The 20535-nt window shown below is 42.3% G+C and overlaps 1 protein-coding gene across 4 annotated transcripts in view; it reads right to left on the bottom strand.

Moving 5' to 3' along the window:
- Nucleotides 1–20535, bottom strand: part of Sppl2a (signal peptide peptidase like 2A) — a 103949-nt gene that overhangs the window by 5631 nt on the left and 77783 nt on the right. For 3 of the 4 annotated variants that reach the window (XM_060372115.1, XM_021642844.2, XM_060372114.1), the window contains 8 exons: nt 20025–20126; nt 18745–18826; nt 18141–18215; nt 14014–14070; nt 13769–13822; nt 13163–13265; nt 10554–10628; nt 7592–7752 (listed from right to left, as the gene is read on the bottom strand). In XM_060372115.1, coding sequence (XP_060228098.1) covers nt 7592–7752; nt 10554–10628; nt 13163–13265; nt 13769–13822; nt 14014–14070; nt 18141–18215; nt 18745–18826; nt 20025–20126 — 709 coding nt within the window. The remainder of the gene's footprint in view (nt 1–7591; nt 7753–10553; nt 10629–13162; nt 13266–13768; nt 13823–14013; nt 14071–18140; nt 18216–18744; nt 18827–20024; nt 20127–20535) is intronic. The other variant, XM_021642845.2, reaches the window with a different exon arrangement.

The raw sequence follows: 20535 nt of genomic DNA, 5'->3' as shown, positions 1-20535 counted from the left end.
TAAGACTATCTGTGGCAGTGTGCACTTATGTAAGTGGAAAGTTAAAAATGGTTCCAGAAGTTAGTGTGAAAACACAGGCTGGCTCTGCAACATTGTAACCTTATTAAGAATAATACACAATGCTGCCTTTAATCCCAACACTTGAGAGACAGAGGAAGTCAGATCTCTCTCTGAGTTCTAGACCAGCCTGGTCTCCATAGCAAGTTCTAGGAAAGCCAGGGATACACAGTAACTCTATCTCAAGGCACACACACACAGACACTTGCATGCACACATGCAAATACACACAAACACATGCATGATCACTCATGCACACAAACATGCACATTCATAAACAGACATGCATGCACACACGAACACACTCATACTCCTTTGAAAACAAGCAAACAAACAAAAAAAACCCACAATCTCTTTGTAAAAATTGCCAAAGACTTTGAGACCAATAAATGGCTAGATTTCATTATTATTCATGTTCTCCTTTCTTTGTTATTGAGAAGTAGAAGATGGAAAGGCCATCAATATAAATGCCCCCCTTTAATGGGTTCTAAATACTTGTTTTTGGGTTGTTGTTTTTTTTAATTGTTTAAAGGAGGAATTTTTCCACATGGGATTTCTGGACTTGCCAGATAGGAGTGCCTCTGAGCTGGGGCTTTCAACTGACAGGCACCTCAACCAATGGGGACACGTTCAGTAGAGCCACCTGTCAGCAACCACGGTTATAAAGGTCCTGGTCATTTGTGTGGTCCTTTATCTGCCAAAGATAACACCTAGATTAAGGCGGGTTCATGCTCTTAACGGAGAAAAAAAATCTAAGGGATGGAGATGTAAAGGGATTGCTTAGCATGTGGGAATCCTGAATTCCTTCTTTAGCATCATAAAAATAAGCAACAAACTTCAATGCATTTAAAAACAAATAAAAGTTGATCAAGATAGGTAGTATTAAGCATTCCACATCATGAGACATAAGGTGAAGTTGTGGAATAGTTCATTTTGATCGAACTTAAAATTACAGACATGCCCATAAAGATACAGTCAGGGCCTCTGACAGAAGGCCAGAGCTGTGGGAGATGTGAGGTAACACAGGAAGGGAAGGGCGGGGGGTGTGTGTGTGTGTGTGGAGAAGACACGGTGCTTTTCTTCTCTGTGATCTGTGTACCCTGGCAACCGCCCTGAAGAGGCAGAGCTATGTGCCCAGCATTATAACAGGCTTCTGCTTTCCTAATTCTTAGGTATCACACCGGGCACTATAATCCCAGCTCTAAATATAGATATATTAATTAACCAGTCATGGCAGTACACAGCTGTGACCCTGGTATGCAGGAGGTTGAGGCAGGAGTCCGAGTTCCGGCCAGCCTGGACTACACAGTGAGATGCGCACCCCTGTCCCCAAAACAAAGCAAAACAAAACCAAAATAAACAACAACAAAAAAACAATTCCAAAGTCCACTAACTGAAAAGTTACCAAGGCTACTTTCTATTCTCCAAGCTTTCAGTAAAAACAATACAGAAATACACAAACAAACAAGGTCAAGCACGTAAGAACTCAACAAGTCAACACAGCCAATAAAAGTAACTGACAAAATTGGTATTTCACATTTGTGAATAGGCAATCTGTTTGGAAAGTTGTCCATTGAAACTGGGCCAGCTAACCTGGCATTTCTAAAGCTCTACTTGTTTAGAGCTGATCTCTGAAAACTGCCTAATAGATCAGCCTCAGTAACTGCAGCTCTTGATCCTCAAACAGGCTCTTTAAGTAGCTTTGCATCCCCACTCGTGACTTACAGCTTGTGACTTCTAAAAATAACTACAAGCACTGGTGACATTAAAGTGTTCACTGGACGTCAACAAGCTGAAAGCCTGTTATCCACCAGAGTAGGCAGCCAGTCTGAAGCTCCTGCACGAAGCTCATTCCGCTTGACTTAATAGAGAGACACAGAGTACTGACCATCACAACATTATATTCTGCTTCATTGTTTTCTCTCTAGGGGGAAAAATCGTTTACTTACTCTACAGTAATTAGGACTCTGGCTTCAGGTGAAGTCAAACAAATGGAACTGAAGTATCCAGAAGTACCCAGAAAAAGAGTAAAGGAAAGACTCCAAATCAAGTGCGCCAGCACTTAGTGATGCCTGCACTTTATGATACTAGGACCACCAGGGCCATTAAATGGGGATATGGCTAAACGCACAGTGCCGGCTTGGCATGTGTGAGGCCCCGGGCTCAGTCCCTTATCTGAAATAGTTGAGAACGGAAGTGTTTCAGACTTTGAAAAAAAAAATTTTAATTTTGGTATATTTGCCTGCTCATTTTAAGAATAGGATTCAAACATGAAATTAACTTATATTTCACATACACAACTCCTACAAAGAACCAGAGTCCATGATGGTGGAGGAACGGCATGGCAGCAGGAACAGTTGAGAGCTCCCATCTTAATCCACAGTAGGAAGCAGAGGAAAAGCTTCCTGGGAATGGTGCTCCGCAAAGCTTGTCCCCAACGACACACCTCCTTCAACAAGCCACACCTAATCCTTCTCAAACAGTTCCACCAACTGATGATCCAGCATTCAAGCACATGTACCTATGAGGGCCATTCTCATTCCAACCACCATACCTCTGGATGTCAGATTTTAGAGCATTTTGAATTTTGGAATAGGATGTTTAACCTCTATCATTATCCTTGTATGCAACACAGATATCTGACATTACAATGAACTAAATTATTAGTAGCATTAGTAAATTCTGTTTTATTCTACTTCCTTTATGTTTATTTCAAAACAGCAAAAAAAAAAAGGTACATACAGAAATGACCGTGCATAAAGATAATAGAGAGAATAAGTCTACTTTGTGTTATAAAAGTTTATACTAATGGAGGTAGTGGTGGTACACATCTTTGATGATAGTACTCAGGAGGCAGAGGCAGGCAGATCTCTGTGTCTAAGGCCAGTTTGTCTACAGAGTAAATTCCAGGATAGTCAGACCTACAGAGAAACCTTTTAAAAACAAACAAACAAACAAACAAACAAAATTTAATAATGTGTGGCAGCTATGATAATTTGATGAGAGCCACTGAAACAATCAGCACACACACACACACACACACACACACACACACACACACACACACACGCAAACATATCCTTCCCTATCTTCCCACCATCCCCTCTCTCAATAAACATCATAGAAAGAGAAAAGAAGAAATGCTAGAAGAGACCAGAGAAACATAAAAAGGGGCAGATCTCCAAAGAAATGCAGTATTGGTGCTTTTCTGTACATAGCAACTCTAAATAATCAACTCTTTCCAGTGTGTGGTGGCAGAAGAGGATCTGGAGGCCACACACAACAGCTCCAGGTGGCTGTCCCTCCTAGGAGAGTGGCAGAAGGGCAGGGCAGCTCAAGAAGGACTTTTCATTTTACTTGAGACTCCTGTTCTCCTACTTACTCCCTTCTGTTTTGTATGTCCGAGTGTTTTACCTGCACGTGTGCCTGTAGGACGGGTCCTCTGGACCTGGAGTTAAGGGCCACTGTGAGACACCCTGTGGAGGCTGGGAGCTGAACGCAGGTCCTCTGCAAGAGCAGTGAGTGTTCCCAACCATTAGGCTGTCTCTCTTGCCCCCGTGTTTGTTTTTTTAAGATTTATTCTGTTTTCAACGATGTATCTGTGTGGCTATGAGCATGTGGGTGCAGGAATGCCCCTGAGGTGTGTGAAGGATCCCCTGGCGCCAGAGCTACTGGCAGTTGTGAGCTGCTAGGAAGTCAGTGCTGCAAACTGAGCTGTGGTCCTTTGGAGGAGCAATTCATACATACTCCGAGCTCTCTCTCCAGCCCCACTTTTGTTTATGAGGCCTAGAGAGACGGATCAGTGGTTAAGAGCACTTGCTGCTCTTCTAGAGGACCAGGGTTCAGTTCCTAGTACAAACCTGTCACTCCCCTTCTTCAAGGGGCCTTCTAGTCGCTATAGAAACCTCCCCAGTGAGCACAAATACGTCTTAAATCGTTTTAATTAAAAATACAAATAAGAGCTGAGGAATGGTGCCAGACTCTCATAATCCCAGCATGCAGGAGGGTAAGGCGGGGGGTTTCTGAAAGCCTAAGGCTATCCAGGGACTACATTTGAGCTCAATGTAGACAGCCTAGACTACAGAGTGAGGCCCTGTCTAGAACAGTCAAAGCCTAAACCCAAACCAACCAAGAAACAAATATATATATTACTTTGAAATTAAAACACACAGTAAAAAAAAAAAAAAAAAAATTACTGCAGGAAAAAAAACAAAAACAAGTCTACAGACTTTTAGTACGTTAACTGCCAACAACATTGTGACCACGAAGCAGGACAAAGGACAGACATGGTGTAGTAAACATCCTTTCATGCCAATTTTACCATTTCCCAGAAAACCCTGCAAGAAGAAACGTCCGTGTAAAAATAAATAGTAAAGAATGACAGCATATATAACAGACCGATAACATACAGCCGGTAAAAGATTTCTCACATAAAAATGGTGAGAAAAAGCAATCTGGGAGCTGTTGACTGGACCATCCAACGGTGTAGCCGGCCCTCTACAGAAGGCAGAAGCTCACTACCCTAATTACATCTGGGTGTCGGGGTTCTTCTTCTATTTTTAATACCTCCAAATTTTCTGTAACAAATCCTTTCGTAATAAAATGCTAGAGTTGGAGAGATGGCTCAGTGGTTAAGGGTACATACTGTTTTCGAAGAGGACATATCTGACAGTCTATTCTGACTTCTGAAGATACCCACAACTCCATACACATAATTAAAAATAACAGACTAGATCTATAAAAAATACTTAGTCCTGCGTTGAAATGCTTTTTATCGGGAAAAACACTGATGAAAATGTCTGACATACGGGTATGTAAGAGGCACTTGCAGTCAATACCGAGTTTAAATTCTAACCTAAACAAAGGTTTAGTACCACTCCTAAAATAGCATCTCCATCTTATCTGACCTCCTTGTCAGGATTTGCCTCACAATTAGTTAAGTGCCCTTCACAGTAGGAACCTCCTGAACAGAACAGCCTGTCTGAGTTTTTCTCTGTTCTGACGCGTTGCTTTGTACACTGAAGAAACTGCAACTATGTCAGTTCCGACTCCTGCTAGCCAGACCCATGGATTCTTCTGTTGGCCCTCCAGGCACTTCGGAATGTTAATAATCTCATGCTGCATCCTTAAGTCTATCCTCTCCTTCCGGAACCCTGAGCCTTCCTCTTCCTTTTTCTCTCCACACCCTGAATCCTTCATCAAACCCATTATGCCTCTAAATTTCTCTTTGTATCTCCCACTTCATTGTAATGTGGTTCCTAAGGCCTTATGTACTCTGGCCTTTATTCCATTTCCTGTAGGTCCTTTGTCCATACCCAACACTGGAGCTTCCCTAAACTCCATTCAGTCTCAGAATGTGCCATTTTTCTTCCCTGGGAACTTCTGAAGTTGTGGAACCTTTAAGATGAACACATAGCCCAGTTTTAAATGAGAATTAATTGTTTTTAGAAGCAAATCACCTTCTCCAAATCACCCATTAACTTGTCCTGAATCCTTGGCCCTGGATATCCCATCCCTAGGTACCATGATGACTTTCCATTACCAATACATTCATTACACTTTATTCCTAGGACTCTGCCTGCATTTTCTAGTAACTTTCACAAGGCCACAGGAGGCCTGCTTGTAACTTGTTCATCCTGTAGAGTCAGTATCTGAAATCACACTCACCTCATAGAACTGTTCAATAAATATTCACTAAATGCAGAAATACAAAATTGTTAAGGAGAATCAAAAGCCATTTTGAGGATAAGATACTCAAAAGTTAGTAGTAGTTTAGGATGAACTTTTATCTTATTGATTAAAATAGGGTCTCTAATTTGCTATGTGTTCGAGGTTGGCCTTGAACTCCTCACCCTCCAGCCCCTACTCCCAAGAGTTGAGATCACAGATGTAGGGCACTCTACATGACTTGATACTTTTTAACTTAAATTAAAAAGAAAAAAAATCTAAGTCCAGTGGTGGTGGTGCACACCTTCCATCCCAGCACATGGGAGGCAGAGGCAGGCAGATCTCTCTCTAAGTTCAAGGCCAGCCTGGTCTACAGAATGAGCTCCAGGACAGCCAGGACCACACAGAGAAACCCCATCTGAGAAAACAAACCAAACCAAACAAAGTCTATACTGGTCTACCATATGGGAGCTCTAGGTTCGATCCCCAGCATTAGGGGAAAAGAGTGTGATCTCTGAGGCTGGAGAGATGGCTTAGGGGTTTAGAGCACTGCCTGCTCTTCCAAAGGTCCTGAGTTCAATTCCCAGCAACCACATGGTGGCTCACAACCATCTATAATGAGATCTTCTGGCATGCAGGTGTACGTGAGGGCAGAACACTGTATACATAATAAAAATAAATCTTTTGAAGCAATAGCACTGATAAGTAGTCAATGTAGGTATTATTATCATATCTAAATCTCAAAAAGAAACTGTAATATTTACCAGAAAGAATTCTAAACCAATGCCTTTTCCAGTTATATAATTCCTGTGATATAATGTTGGCCATCTCTTCTTAAACTCTACAAAGGATGAATCTGAGACATCTCAACTGCTTCTCCAGTGAGAACATCTGCAGCCACCGACTCCAAGTGCCTCTCTGTCATGTGACTACTGACGTGCATGAGGGCAGATGGAGGGGGCAGTTCACTGTACTGGGACAAATCAGAGATAACTGCTTTACGAGAGACCCATGAAAGGGGCCAGTGCAGTGGCCTGAGCTGAGCAGACAAGGGTTTCTCAATCAACTCTCTTCAATCTCAATGTAAACCAACTTTTCTGGAATTTCAATAACATTTAGGAGAGAGAGGGGTAATCACTAGAAATGACATAACTGTTAATGAGATTCATGTAAAAGAAAAAGTGAAATGAGAGTTTCATTATTTGGGGCAGGGTGTGGTAGCCCCTGTCTTCAATCCCAGCACTCCGGAGGCAGAGGCAGGCAGATCTCTGAGTTGGAGGCCAGCCTGGTCTTGAAAAAAATAAAAAACAAAAGACAAACCTCAACAGACGGTTTTCTTTTGTTATAGAAATTGATATTGAGCTTAATCGGGTACATTCAAATACTGGAAAGAATGTGTATCTTAATACAAACTTTGTTTGTTTGTTTGGTTTTTTGAGACAGGGTCTCTCTGTGTAGTCCTGGCTATTCTGGAACTTGCTCTGTAGACCAGGCAGGCCTGAAACTCATAAGAGATCTGCCTGTCTCTGCTTCCCAAGTGTTGGGATTAAAGGTTCCTCCTGCCTCCCGCCGCCTGCCTTTACTATAAACTTCTAATGCCAGTTTCAAAATTCAGTACTTATTTTCATAGTTGCATCTTGCATGAGGTTTGTGGGGACTTGAATGACAATGCTCTGTTCTCTCAATGTCCTCCCACAGTAACCTTACGGTGCTTTTCACACTCACAATGGGCACAAAGAACGCCAATAGGGGTGAAGAGGAAGAACTCATGGTACCCTGGGGTTATGTCAAGTTTCTGACACATAGAGATTTGCTACAAACGGGCTATAGAGCAACAGCTGGCGAATTACAATGTTTAAGCACATACCTGATAGCTGTTACCTTTCCAGAATTTTTTCATTTCCTTACGGCTCCAAGCAATGATTGAGACAGTAACAAGTGTACAAGGTACTAGGTAGAGGAGAGCAGGCTGCCCCCTCTTCATCAGCGCCAGGACAACAAATGTAATTATCATGCCAACAGCATAGGCTGCGGAAAAACAGAAGCACAGGTCAGTTTTACAGGTTTCTGGGAGTGGGATTTCCTTCCCATTAAAATATTAGCTTTCCAATATTTCTGGAGACATTTTAAAGTTAAGACTTATTTTTAAAATTATATGTTTGTATCCGTGTGTAGATTTGTGACTGGAGGTTAGAGGTGTCAGATGCCCTGGAACGGGCATTATGGACACATGAGCCACCTGACATGGGTGCTGGGCTTTTACAGTTGCCTGTGACTCCAGCTCTAAGGTCTCATGTCTCTGTCCTCTTCCAGCACCTGTATGTACCTACCCACACAGAGGCAACACACATGCAGAGTTTAAAATAAACCAAATCTTAAGTTTGTCCTAATACAGACTACAGACTTACTTACCTAGCACACACCCAATATCACTTGGATGTTTCCTACTGATCTGGCATGCTACATGAATGCAGGATCTCAGGCTGCTGGAGCTGTAAAGACCTCCACAGGCAACCTAGTCCAGCCTATTGTAAAGGCGAGACGATGGACGATCAGGGAGGCTGAGTAAGCTGCCCGAAATTTCACAACAGAACTGACAAGTACCCCTAGCACTGCCTGCTGGTCAAGTGTTCTTGACCCACTGGCCGGCCCTGGGTGTAACTGCCATTGGAGGATGCTGTCCTTAACGCCTCACACTGCTTTTCTCGTTTCTATGCAGGGCAGGTTTCCCCTTCCTTTCCCCCTCCTCTCTCTTCTTTCGCTACTTATCTCTTATCCTTTCTGTACTTCTTTCTCTTTCCCTCACTTAGCTCTCTTTCGTGCTGTTGGGGTACCCATTTCTAGGGACATCATTCTCTGTCATTAGTTTAACTCTACATGAACTAGAAAGCCTTGCAGGAATGGCTGTGGCTTTGGCACAGGCACATGCATTCAGAGCTTTTGTGCATGGCTATCGGAATACCCATGCAGAACATTCAGAGGTATTGGAGTTTTCTTTTAAATTTCCTATTAACATTTCAATAACAGAAACAGAAGTAATGATTGCCCTGCTGTACCAAGTAACTAACAAAACATTAATTCATTTATATAAACTCATGGTTATCTATATTTGATGCTAAAAAAAATCAAGTAATAAATATTTTAGACACTACTTTTATTCCAGGTATTTTAATAAACATTATATAGAAAACCTCAAGTTTCTTTTAGAGACAAGGTCTCCCTATGTAGCTCAGGCTGTCCTAGAATGTGCTATGTAGACCAGGCTGGCCTCAAACTCACAGAGATCCACCTGTCTCTGCCTCTGAGTGCTGGGATTAAAGGCAGGCTCCAACATACCTGGTAGAACCTCAACTTTTAATTTAAAGCTTCTGAAATCTTGTGATATAAAGTATGAGTATCCTATTTATTTATTTTTTTTTCTGACACAGGGTTCCATATAACCCAGGCTGGCCTTGAGCTTGATACACAACCAAAAATGACCTTAAACTTCTGATCTTCCAGAGTCCTGGAATTACAAGTGCACACCACCATTCCTGGTTTTAATTCCCAGTGGGGGAGGGCCTAAGACAGGGTTTCTCCTTGTAGCCCCTAACTGTCCTGGAACTCACTCTGTAGATGTGACTGGCCTCAAACTCAGAGATCTTCGTGACTCTGCTTCTGAGTTATGGGCTTAAAGGTGTGGACCACACTTAGACTTGTATTTTGCCTGCATGCCTGGTGCCCTAAGAGGTCAGAAAAAGGAGTCAGGTTCCCTGGGACTGAGGTTACAGACAGTTGTGAGATTTCTATATAAATCACATATAGAAACTGTGATTTGAACCTGGCTCCTCCGCAAGAGAAGCATGTCCTCTTAATTGCTGTGCCAACTCTTCAGCCCAACATTTCACTATTTAAAATTATAAAACAGCCAGGTGGTGGAAGTGTTTGTCTTTAATTGGAGCATACTAGGGAGGCAGAGGCAGGTAGGTACTTCTCTGGGATCCAGGCCAGCCTGGTCTAAAGTGAGTTGCAAGACAACTGGGGCTACACAGAGAAACCATCTCAAAAACAAAACAAAAACCCCAAAACAAACAGACAAACTCATAAGTGTTTTAGGCCAGGCATGGTGGCACATGACTTTCATCCCAGCACTTGGGAGGCAGAGGCAGGTGGATCTCTGTGAGTTCAAGGTCAGCCTGGTCTACAGCCAAAGCTCTGCCTTAAAAAAACAAACAAAACAAAACAAAAATAATTTGACTATCCTTAATAGTTTATTTGCATGAGCTTTGGTTTACATAAAGCTGCTAAATAAAAGTGCTTTATAAACATTTACTTAGATTTGCTGTTTAATCTATTTCCACATGTTTAAAAAAGTGGCATTTACCTCCCCACCAAAATTTAGCTCTTAAAACCAACACTTAGTAACTCTGTGTGAGCCTTTGACATTTACCATTTATTTTTTGACTCGGGGTCTCACTTACGCCAGGATGGCCTCGGACTCCGGCAGCCGAAGTCTTTGACTCCTGGTCCCTCCTGCCTCTATCTCCCATATGTTGGGATTACAGGTATGTGCTATCACACTGGTGTCTGCGGAACTGGGGAAGCACGTCGGAGGCACCATGTATGCTGGGCAAGCACTCCACCAACCAAGCGACATGGCAGTCTGGCGTCTGCTTCCATAAGGTAATATTTAAATGAGTTTTACAGCTTTAAGCCTAGGGCTATGTACAAGATCTTCCATAACAGTCCATGTGAAAGTTGTAAGTACAGGGAGACAGACTAGTGCATTTAGCCCTTTGACTTTTTCTTCAGACAGTATAGCACAACACAATAAAAAGAAACAAATTTACCAATTGTGGATGAAATATAGTATATAGAAGAACCACTCTGGACATCGAATCTTCTACAATATGCAATCAACAGGCCTAAAAGAAAAATCCACATCGTTTTCTTAAAACAGTATCAACATTACAAATTCAACTGCTAGAATGGGCAACAATACAGGTGTTACTTCACTTTCCTTTTTGCACTATGAAAGCATTAAAGCACCTTAAACTACACCTTCCTATGTTGATCTTTTAAAAATTAGATACTAACCTGGGTGCAATAGCGCACGCCTGTAGTTCCAGCACTCAGGGAGGCAGAGGCAGGCAGATCTCTGTGAGTTTGAGGCCTCCTGGTTTACAGAGTGAGTCCAGGACAGCCAAGGCTACACAGAGAAACCCTGTCTCAAAAACAAACAAAATGTAGTACATACACAAACTTATTCCTCCTTGACAGGGATGGCTCAGTGGACAAAGCTTCCTGCACTCACTGTCCAGACTTTGGATTCCAAGCACCCACATGTGATCTCAGTACCAAGGGAGGGAGACAGCTGGATTCCTGGTTCTCCATGGCTGCCCAACCCAGCTGAATCAGCAAGCTCCATGGTCAGCAAGGAATCCTATCTAAAAAAATAGCATTGAGCTAGAGAGATGGCTCAACGGTTAAGAACACTGGCTGCTCTTCCAGGGAACCCGGTTCAATTCCCAGCACCCACATGATGGCTCACAACCACCTGTAACTCCAGTCCCAGGGGGATCTGATACTTTCTCCTGGTCTCCACAGGTACAGACATGCGAGCAGGCAAAACATCCATACACACAAGAAAGTAAAATAAAAGATCCTTTTAAAGAGCCAGGTGTGGTGGTACACAACTTTAATCCCAGCACGCAGAGGCAGGAGAATCTCTGCGAGTTCAAAGCCAGCCTGGCTTACATAGCAGTTCCCCCAACAGCCAGAGCTATGTAGAAAGACCCTGCCTCAAAAGTAAATAATTAAGTAAATAAAAATAGAAAGAACAAGAAAAAAGAAAGAATAAATAAACAAGCAAACAAATAAAAAGGCAGAAAGCGAGGGACATCAGTCTCTGGCCTTCATACACACCAACACACACACAGAGTTCTGGAAAGTAAAGAAGGGAGTTGGCGGGTAGAGACAAGAGCAGACAAGATAGAAATCCTGTCATCCGTGGTAACAGCATTGTGATAAATTTGGAGGACACTTATATTAAGCAAGAATCAGCCAGCCATAGACAAACAAATACTATATTACCTAGCTTATAAGTAAAACTTCCAAGAGTTGAATTCATGGAAGTAGGGTAAAATGGTGAGATTGGGGAGTGTTTGGGGAAGGAAATGCTGACCAGAGGAGAGAAGTTCACTCAGACATAGATTCCAGGGACTCATCAAACTGTACACTGATGGTCCTTAACATCTTAGCCGGGGACCTGAAGACAGGATTTCAAGTGTTCTCATGGCAAAGAAGAAAGTGAGGTAATGCCTGCCAGTTAATTTGTCATTCCACAATGTACACACATCTCAACACTATGTTGCATATAGTAAAACACCCATTTCTTTCATATACATGAACAAATACGTGTGGGTTAAAAATATATTCAAAATACATCAAGAAAGGTAATTTTAAATGTTTAGAGGAATGACTTAAGTTTTAATACAAAGAATTTTATTTTAAAAACATTTATTTATTTCACAAGTTTGAATACTTTGTCTGCAAGTACGTATGGATGTGTGCCATGTGTCTGCCTGGTGCCTGTCAGAAGAGGGCATCTGCTCCCTTAGAACTGGTCTTTGTTTGTGCGTGTGTGTGTGTGTGTGTGTGTGTGTGTGTGTGTGCGTGCGTGCGTGCGTGCGTGCGTGCGTGCGTGTCTGCAAGAACAGCCCCAATACTAAGACTTTTTAAAAACAATGACATACAAGCTCTCATTAATACTTGCAAATATACATGCAAAACAAACTCAATACCCATTTTTAGAAGAAATGCGCTGAACATCCCCAAAGAAGAAATCTCATACTTATGATTAACTAAATATTTAGGCATGCATCTCCAGTGTCCATCAGGTGAGTTCATTTGGTCCTCTCTACTTTCCTCCCCATATCTAGCCTGGGTCTAACTCCCAGTGTCCTGGCCTAGGGTGGACCTTCCTCTGTGCCTCTCTTAACCTCTAGGCTTCCAACAGGTCCCTGTGCGCCCCTAACTGACAGGCTACTGTGATCCACTTCCCAAACAACTGTCTTTCATTATAAATCTATGTTAGCCGGCTTTCTTGTTCCTTTTCTTCTTCAATCCTCCCTTGCTGACATCCCTAAAGCACTTCCTAAAATGCAACTATTGCTATCAAATAGGAGGAAAAGAAACATCACAAAAGATGGAGAAGGTAAGTGGATTCTTGCTGTTCTAAGAGACATTTTTGCCAGCAGACATTTTTTGAGTGGTGCTTTCTCTTTTACCCTTCAAAACACATTTTCTTAAAAAAATAAAAAAACAAAACAACTTTGTCATGGGTCCCAATTCTAATGATGGCCAAAAATATAGAGCCTCATAACTCTTACCAGATACCGCGAATATGATCCCTTAAAACCTTAAGTATGATTTGGCTAAAGTTATTATATTCACTCACCTGGTACAATAATATCTCCGAAACCCAATAATGAAACGGGCATGTAGCATACACTCATCACTGAGTAACCGATGAGTTTTGGCACCCTGATAAGTACTGGCAACTGTAAGTAAGAAAAGCAGAGAGTAGGGGGAGGGCAAGAGGGCAAAGGGAGGGAGAGGGGGAGAGAATGAACTAATAAATCTCTTCCCAATCTCTCATTTCGGAAGGGAAAGACTGACATGGCAGTAATTGTTTTGATGCATTTTAAACTGATTATTAAAAAAAAACTTGAACTAAGATGACATAAACATATAAACATACACACACATAATACACACATACACCCTGATTGTACAAAACACTTGGAGAAATAAGACATGTAGTTTTAAGAAATAAAACCCAACACACGGAGGATAAACATCATTAACATACTCCCCCCAAGCTAACCTTTTACTTTTTATTATTTTCTTTTTAACAAGAATAGGACATAGACCTTGATGTGTTTTGTTTTGTTTGGCTCTGTTTTGTTTTGGTCAGTCTAATTTTTTTCCCACCCAAAGAAGAGTCTCCTCTCAGAGGGTATGATTTAAAGTCCAATGAACTTATCTGAAATACAATTCTTACTTTCTCATGGGGAGCTGAGTGTTGAGCAGTGGCTTCCACAAAGTTTCCATCATTCTAGGATGAAACCCAAGTCAATAGGTATTTAATAATTTAGAAGAGCTAAGAAAATGGCTATATCTGTGAGAAATAAGTCTCGTAAAAGCTTAACATGCACCCATGACCAATGAGTTACAGTAGGAAGGCAAAATTATGAAACAGACAGGCGGACACTAACGGGGCGGACACTGCTGCTCACACCATCCCACCTTTTCAGCATTCTCGAAGGGCCCAGCAGCGAGTTCCACCATGATGCTCTCGCCATTCTAAAGGGAGAAAGAGATGGTGCTCAGTCACCTGTAGCCAACAACCCGCCACAATGCAGAAGGCACCCGTGGCACACAGCCTCCTGCCCCTGAGCATGGGCTAGCAGTGCTGCGTCCTCAGACTCTAGGAACGGCAGACGTCGCTGTCACCTGAAACAAGATTCAGCTTGCACTCCACTTTACTAGAGCTCAGTAACGATCCGATCAGCACACACAGATCGGTCACGTACATCTGGAGATCTGAATGACACTGCCTGACACACAACATGTTAATAGGCTAGGAACTTTAAGTATTTTAATTTTTTTTTTTTACTATGTATACTATGGTTCTTAGTCATTTTCAACATCAGAAAAGAGAGAGAGAGAGAGAGACAGAGAAAGAGAAACTAAAATCCTTTCAATTTAGTTTTCTACCAAATGTAAGTAACCTTATTTGAATAAAAATTCATTTGACCTTCTGGGTATTTCCCACAACGAAACTATGAAGCATGAAGCTAAACTTGAAAAGACCCAACCTTGCAGAATGAGAGATTCCCCTCCAGACCCAATCCTGCCTCCTCCCTTTGTTGCAGTCACAGCATCATGCTGAGTGGCAGTTCCCTCCCTGTATCTGCTGGAGTCTTTTCTTTGTGCTAGACCGGGTCCTCACTACCACGTCCTCTCGGGTAGCCCTGGCTGCTTAGAGATGGAATTTGGAAGGAGCAGGCCAGAAACAGACAACACATTCTTTCTGTTGTTGTTTCGCTATAGCCAAGGACGACCCTGCCGTGGAGACTGAGCTCCAGGACACAGACATGCACCACTGTACTTAGTTTGAGGCATCAGCTTCTGTTTCAAGGGGGGAAAACGCATCAGCAGACCAGGGAGAAGACAGATAAAGCTGAATTTTAGTAAAACCGTTAAAATGGGGAATGAGCATCTGATAGACATTTTTAATTACCTAATAAGCAAAAGCTTATAGCTTTTGCTATAAGCAAAAGACAAAGGAAGACAAAGGTTTCAAACCGAGAAGGTATTAAATGAGCATTTACAACAATGAGTTCCAAAGAGCACCTCCCGCTGCTTTTATTATAACAGATAGCTAAAATTCATAGGCCTAAGACGGGAAAAAATAATAATAAAAGATGAAAAATGTCCTAATCACTCTGTGGCCTAGCAGAACTGCTCCTCCCTTGGGGGGTGGGGAGGTCAAAGAGCCTGCCATTGAATTCCTGTCAGAGATGGTTCCTGTTCCCCTTACTATGAGAAACCAATTGGTTATTGAGCTACCACGGGCTTCATCAGAGCAAAGGTGAAGATACCTGATAAAACAGGGCCAGACGAAAGGGGAGGAGGTCCCCCCCAATCCGTGGACTTGGAAAGGGGCAGGGAGAAGCTGCTGAGGGTGGGAGGGTGGGATTGGGAGGGAATAAGGGAGCGGGATACAGCTGGGATACAGAGTTAATAAAATGTAACTAATAATAATAAACAATAAAAAAAAGACTATTACACATATGCAGAAGAACTTTTATGGAAGATAGATGCAAAAGACAAGGGGAACAAAATAAAGGTAATTATTCCATCAAAAAAAAAAAAAAAGAAAAGAAAAGAAAAATGTCCTAATCACACGAGAAAGAATACGCAAAGGCCTTTATCCTTAGCCTATACCTTTAAATTTTTCTGACGTTAAACTGATAGCATGTTTAAGGTAGATAAAAAGTACTTTAGAAACCTGGCTACAGCCGACAGCTGCATTTCCGTTCACGTTGTGGACTGCTGACCTACAGAAATGCTTTGGGAAGACAACATTTCGCTTTTGTCTGTTTGTTTTTGTATATAACCCCACCTGTCCTGGAACTCATTCTGTAGACTGGGATTGCCCTGAACTCACAGAGATCCACCTGCCTCTGCCTCCTGAACACTGGGATTAAAGGCGTGCACTGTGCACCAGGATCAACAATGTTTGACTTTTATTAACTATTTCTGATGGAGTATTCCAGCACTGTTTTTTGTTTTGTACCAGTTAAATTAATACTAGCTTGGACAGCTTTGTTTTATGCCTCAGGATCTCACTATGTAGTCCCGGAACTTGATTTGTAAACTAGGCTGGCTGGAAACTGGCAATCCTCCTGCCTCTGCCCCCTGAATACTAGGATTATAGGCATGTTCTGTCTTTCCTGTCTTGCAAACATGCTTTTTAAACATGCCCAGTTTTCGTTACAACCCACACTTCCAGTTCAATGCTTTCTCTTTCAAGGTCACTGCTGCTCAGTGAGAACACGGAGTGAAACAGCTCGTCTAAGTCCCAGGACAGTGTGAAGCAATCCGACTATGAATACTTTGGGAGAGTTTTAAATCTTTACTTCCCAGTTGTAATTTTAGCTCCTCCACAGGATATGTCTGTCTTTGTGCAAGGCAGTAAATGTCAGAAGTGTAGTTTTTACAGTGGTTTCGTAGATGATATATTGTCTCTTTTAGATAAAAAAAAAACCCCAGTGTAGGGGCTAGGTAGAGAGTGTGTCTAAAGTACACAGGTCCTGGGTTCTAGCCCAAATTCAGCATCAACAGTAACAAACGCCAATGGGAAGAGAAACAGTCATCATCAAATATGAAATAGCTAAGAGACACAAAGAATATAGGGCCAATATAAAGTTACAAGGCAAGGCACGGCATAAAATGGTAGAGAAAACAAGAGAACCAAACAATAAATAATATGTTCCTGATATGAAAAAGGGCAAGGCAGAAAAACTGAAAAAAAAAAAATAATAATGTATGACAACTCACTCACTTAATACTTTTCCTCACTTTGCTAAGAAGTTGATGGTAAAATGGGGAATGTATGACTTAGGAGCTTCCAGCAACAGAACCAGAGAACAGATAAAATAGACAAAAATAAAAGGTGAGTATGTGGGGACCTGGTCTGAATTTCTACTGAGGTCAGCCTGACTCTGGCCTCAGTGACCAGCCTGGATACAGGAGACCTTTTGGTATAGAAAGATCAAGTTGGGCCTGGCAGTGGTGGGTGGCGCATGCCTTTGAACCCAGCATTCGGGAGGCAGAGGCAGGCGGATCTCTGTGAGTTCGAGGCCAGCCTAGTCTACAGAGTGAGTTCTAGAACAGCCAGAACTGAACAGAGAAACCCTGTCTCGAAAAACCAGTAATAATAATAATAATAAAATAATAATTTTTGTTTAAGAAAGATCAAGTTGGGTTCTGCCATCACAGCCAAAGGAATGCTACTGATGTGCAAAGCTAGCATCACTTCTCACGCAGCAGGCTAGGAGCCTAGAGCACAAAGGGCATCCTGCAGGGTGGGCTGCCAGGTGACACGGTACACTGCAGAGCTGGCGTGCTGCTCTCGGTTACTGTCAAATCAGTTCTCAGAAATGAGGGCTGCAACGACAAGCCTCCCTCCCTCCCTCCTTCCCTCCCTCCCTCCCTCTCAACTGTCTACAGTAGACACTGATTGAAGGAAAACTTACTTCTAAAAGGAAAGAGAAATTACAGACATTCTCACTTTATACTAATCGGAAGTTCTTTAATTTCTCTAACAAGCAACTGAAGGCATGAAATAACCTCTACCGAAAGACCAATTTCAAGGGCAATTCCCTTCGGGGGATTAAAGTTCGCCCCGAGGCACAAGCTCTGCAAAACCAACACTTTGTGAAGAGAGCTAAGGTTCTCTTCTCGAGGCCGCCCAAGGTAAGTGAGTCAGGAGCACCCACTGCTCTTACAGAGGACCTGGGTTCCTATACCCACAGCGGGCGGGCATGAAGGTCTCGAACAAGAGGCAAGAATACCCTCTACTGACCTCCATGAGCCCTGGGCACGCACGGGCGCACATACATACAGGCAGGTGCTCACAGATACACACAGAGTGAAAAAAAAAGCTGCATGTGCCAGTGCAGGGCGTGGTGACACATGCCTTTTATCTAGAGGCAGGCAGCTCTCTGTGAGTTCAAGACCAGCCTGTGGCGTAGAGAGAGTTCTCTACGAGCCAGGGTTATTATGCTGAGAGACCGTGTCTCAAAGCAAACAAACAGATCGTTTGAAGGCTTCGGCATAAATTTAAAATGTATGTATGGCCATACCTTTGTGATGAAGGGTGTTATGAAGACAAAAAACACATCATAGATGAGGAGAAGGCCTAGCAGTATCACACATGACTGTCGGAGAAAAAAGAAATTTAAAAAATCAAACTTCCCACATCTAAACCAACGCAACAAATTACTTTGCAAATACAGGTAAGCATGGGGATATACATTTGAACACTACTTTAGAAGGCATTTCATGGCTATTACTATATATAATTTTATTTCATATGGCAAAAATCCTTACTTCCTGTATCCTGTTTGCTTACGACTATCACTGAATTAAAGAATGTTCTTCCCTGCTATTTAGTCTCATAAAGTTTTATGAAATGAGCATGAGCGATGAAAAACATTCAGCTATCGACTCAGTAGCTGTCCCTGCCTGGGGCTGGAAGTGAGTCAAACAGGCCGAGCAAGCTTTCTGAAGACTGGGGAATGGTCTGTAGTTCATTTGGCTGTAAGTTACAAAGGCTTTAAACACATCTACTACATTTCAACAATGTAACTAAAATGAGCCTGTTTTACTATATGCAAATTATACCTCAATCATATGGTTTTAAAGAGAAAAAAATATTATCACAACTATAAAAGTAACATATTTTACCATGAAATTGGGTAACTTCATTGTTTTAATTAAGTTGAGACAGAAAGCAATTCCTAAGATATCCTGTAAAATCCAAGCCCACCTATAAGAAAAAGAGAGAGAGAGAGAGAGAGAGAGCTCAACCTATTGTTTCATTCCGTTATCTTCAAATCAAAGTCAAATAAACAGGTCACTATGGTTATGGCTATCAAGTGTCTCCCCACGGCCTCCCTATTCAGCAAGCTCCTGTCCCGGCAGAATGAGGACTGCTAAGGCCGCCTCAGAAGAACGTAGGGCGGATGCAAGTGCGTACTCTCCGCCATCTCTGCAGCTTCATGCTTCCCTTCTACAAAGACAGCTGCGGGTAAAATCCTCACGTCCGTTTCCACACAGGCTGAACATAAGGTGAAAGCGGTACAACTTACTTATCAGTCTGGCCTCGAACTCACAGCGATCTACCTGCCTCTGACCCCCAAGTGCTGGGATTACAGGCGTGCGCCACCAGGCCCGGCCATGAGGCAGTTCGGTAACTGAGCTAACTGGGTTGGAAATACCCTGCATGTGGGCAGCGCCGCTCCCTGGGTTTGGTTTCTGAAATGTATAGCTGTAGAGACGGGGCTGAGACAAATAGGCACCTAGGCACTCATTTCTTCCTGCTCTTGGCTGTGGATGTGGTGCGATCAGCTGTTTCAAGCTCCTGCTGCTTCGACTTCTCAGTACAAATAGCAGTACCTGGAATTGTGAGCCAGAACAAAGCTTTTCGCCCCTAGGCTGCTTTTTGGCAAGGTATTAGAGCGCAGTAACAGAAATGAAAATACGACAGCCTTTTCAAATATCCACTCTGGAGATCAGGGCACTGTCAATGCAGAGACCACGTGTTGAGGTGACCACGTGTGAAGGTTATAAGGCACTATAACTATATAACTATATAACTATAACTGTGACACATCATAACTGAGCGTATTTTAAGTCTAGGTGTTTAAGGCATAATTCAATTTGAGCATGAGCTCAAATCATTAGTTTAAGATCTGTTCATTTGCCGGGCTTGGTGGCTTATGCCTGTAACCTCTGCATGCAGGAGACAGAGGAAACTGGGTCACTGCAAATTCAAGGCCAAAGTTCTAAGTTAGCAATGGGGCACATAATTTAGAAATCCTGTTAAGTAACTTATTACCTTGTTTTAAGATATGTTCTTGAATAAAAACAAAAAAAAATCCACAATAATCATAATGAATAAGAGTCAAGAAAAGATACAAAACAATGCATCCTTAAATCTAAAATAAACTATAGAGTTGTCATACCTATCCTCATTTCTAAACACAGCCCACACAACAGCGACTGAGATGCAGAATCCAGAAAGGAAAACCAGGATCACTTTAATGTCTTTGCCACAACACGAAATCCTAAAAATAAACCGAATAATTAATTTGTATTGCAGATACACTGATACAAAAAGTGCCAAACATTAACAAGAAGTGACTGAAATATTAATCTAGATGTCACAATTTTACGCAAAACCAATGAGGCATAGTAATGGGTTCAATAAAACACTCTGTGGTAACAGAATTGTTCTCAATGCTTTCTGGTACTAATGGCCACTAGCCACATGTAACTACTGATACTTTAAATATGTCTCAGGGGTTCAATTTAAAAATCCCAAACACAGCCAGCCATGGTGGCACACACCTTTATTAAGTCCTAGCACTAAGGATACAGAATCAGGCAGATCTCTGTGGGTTCAAGGCCTCCCTGGCCTACAGAGAGTTCCAGGCCAGCCAAGGCTACAGAGAAAGCCTGTCTACAGGCTACAGA

This window comes from Meriones unguiculatus, chromosome 18 (genome assembly GCF_030254825.1).
Source record: "Meriones unguiculatus strain TT.TT164.6M chromosome 18, Bangor_MerUng_6.1, whole genome shotgun sequence".
NCBI classification, from domain to species: Eukaryota; Metazoa; Chordata; class Mammalia; order Rodentia; family Muridae; genus Meriones; species Meriones unguiculatus.
The sequence above is the reverse complement of the archived record's forward strand: the minus strand, read 5'-3'. Positions and strand labels throughout refer to the sequence as shown.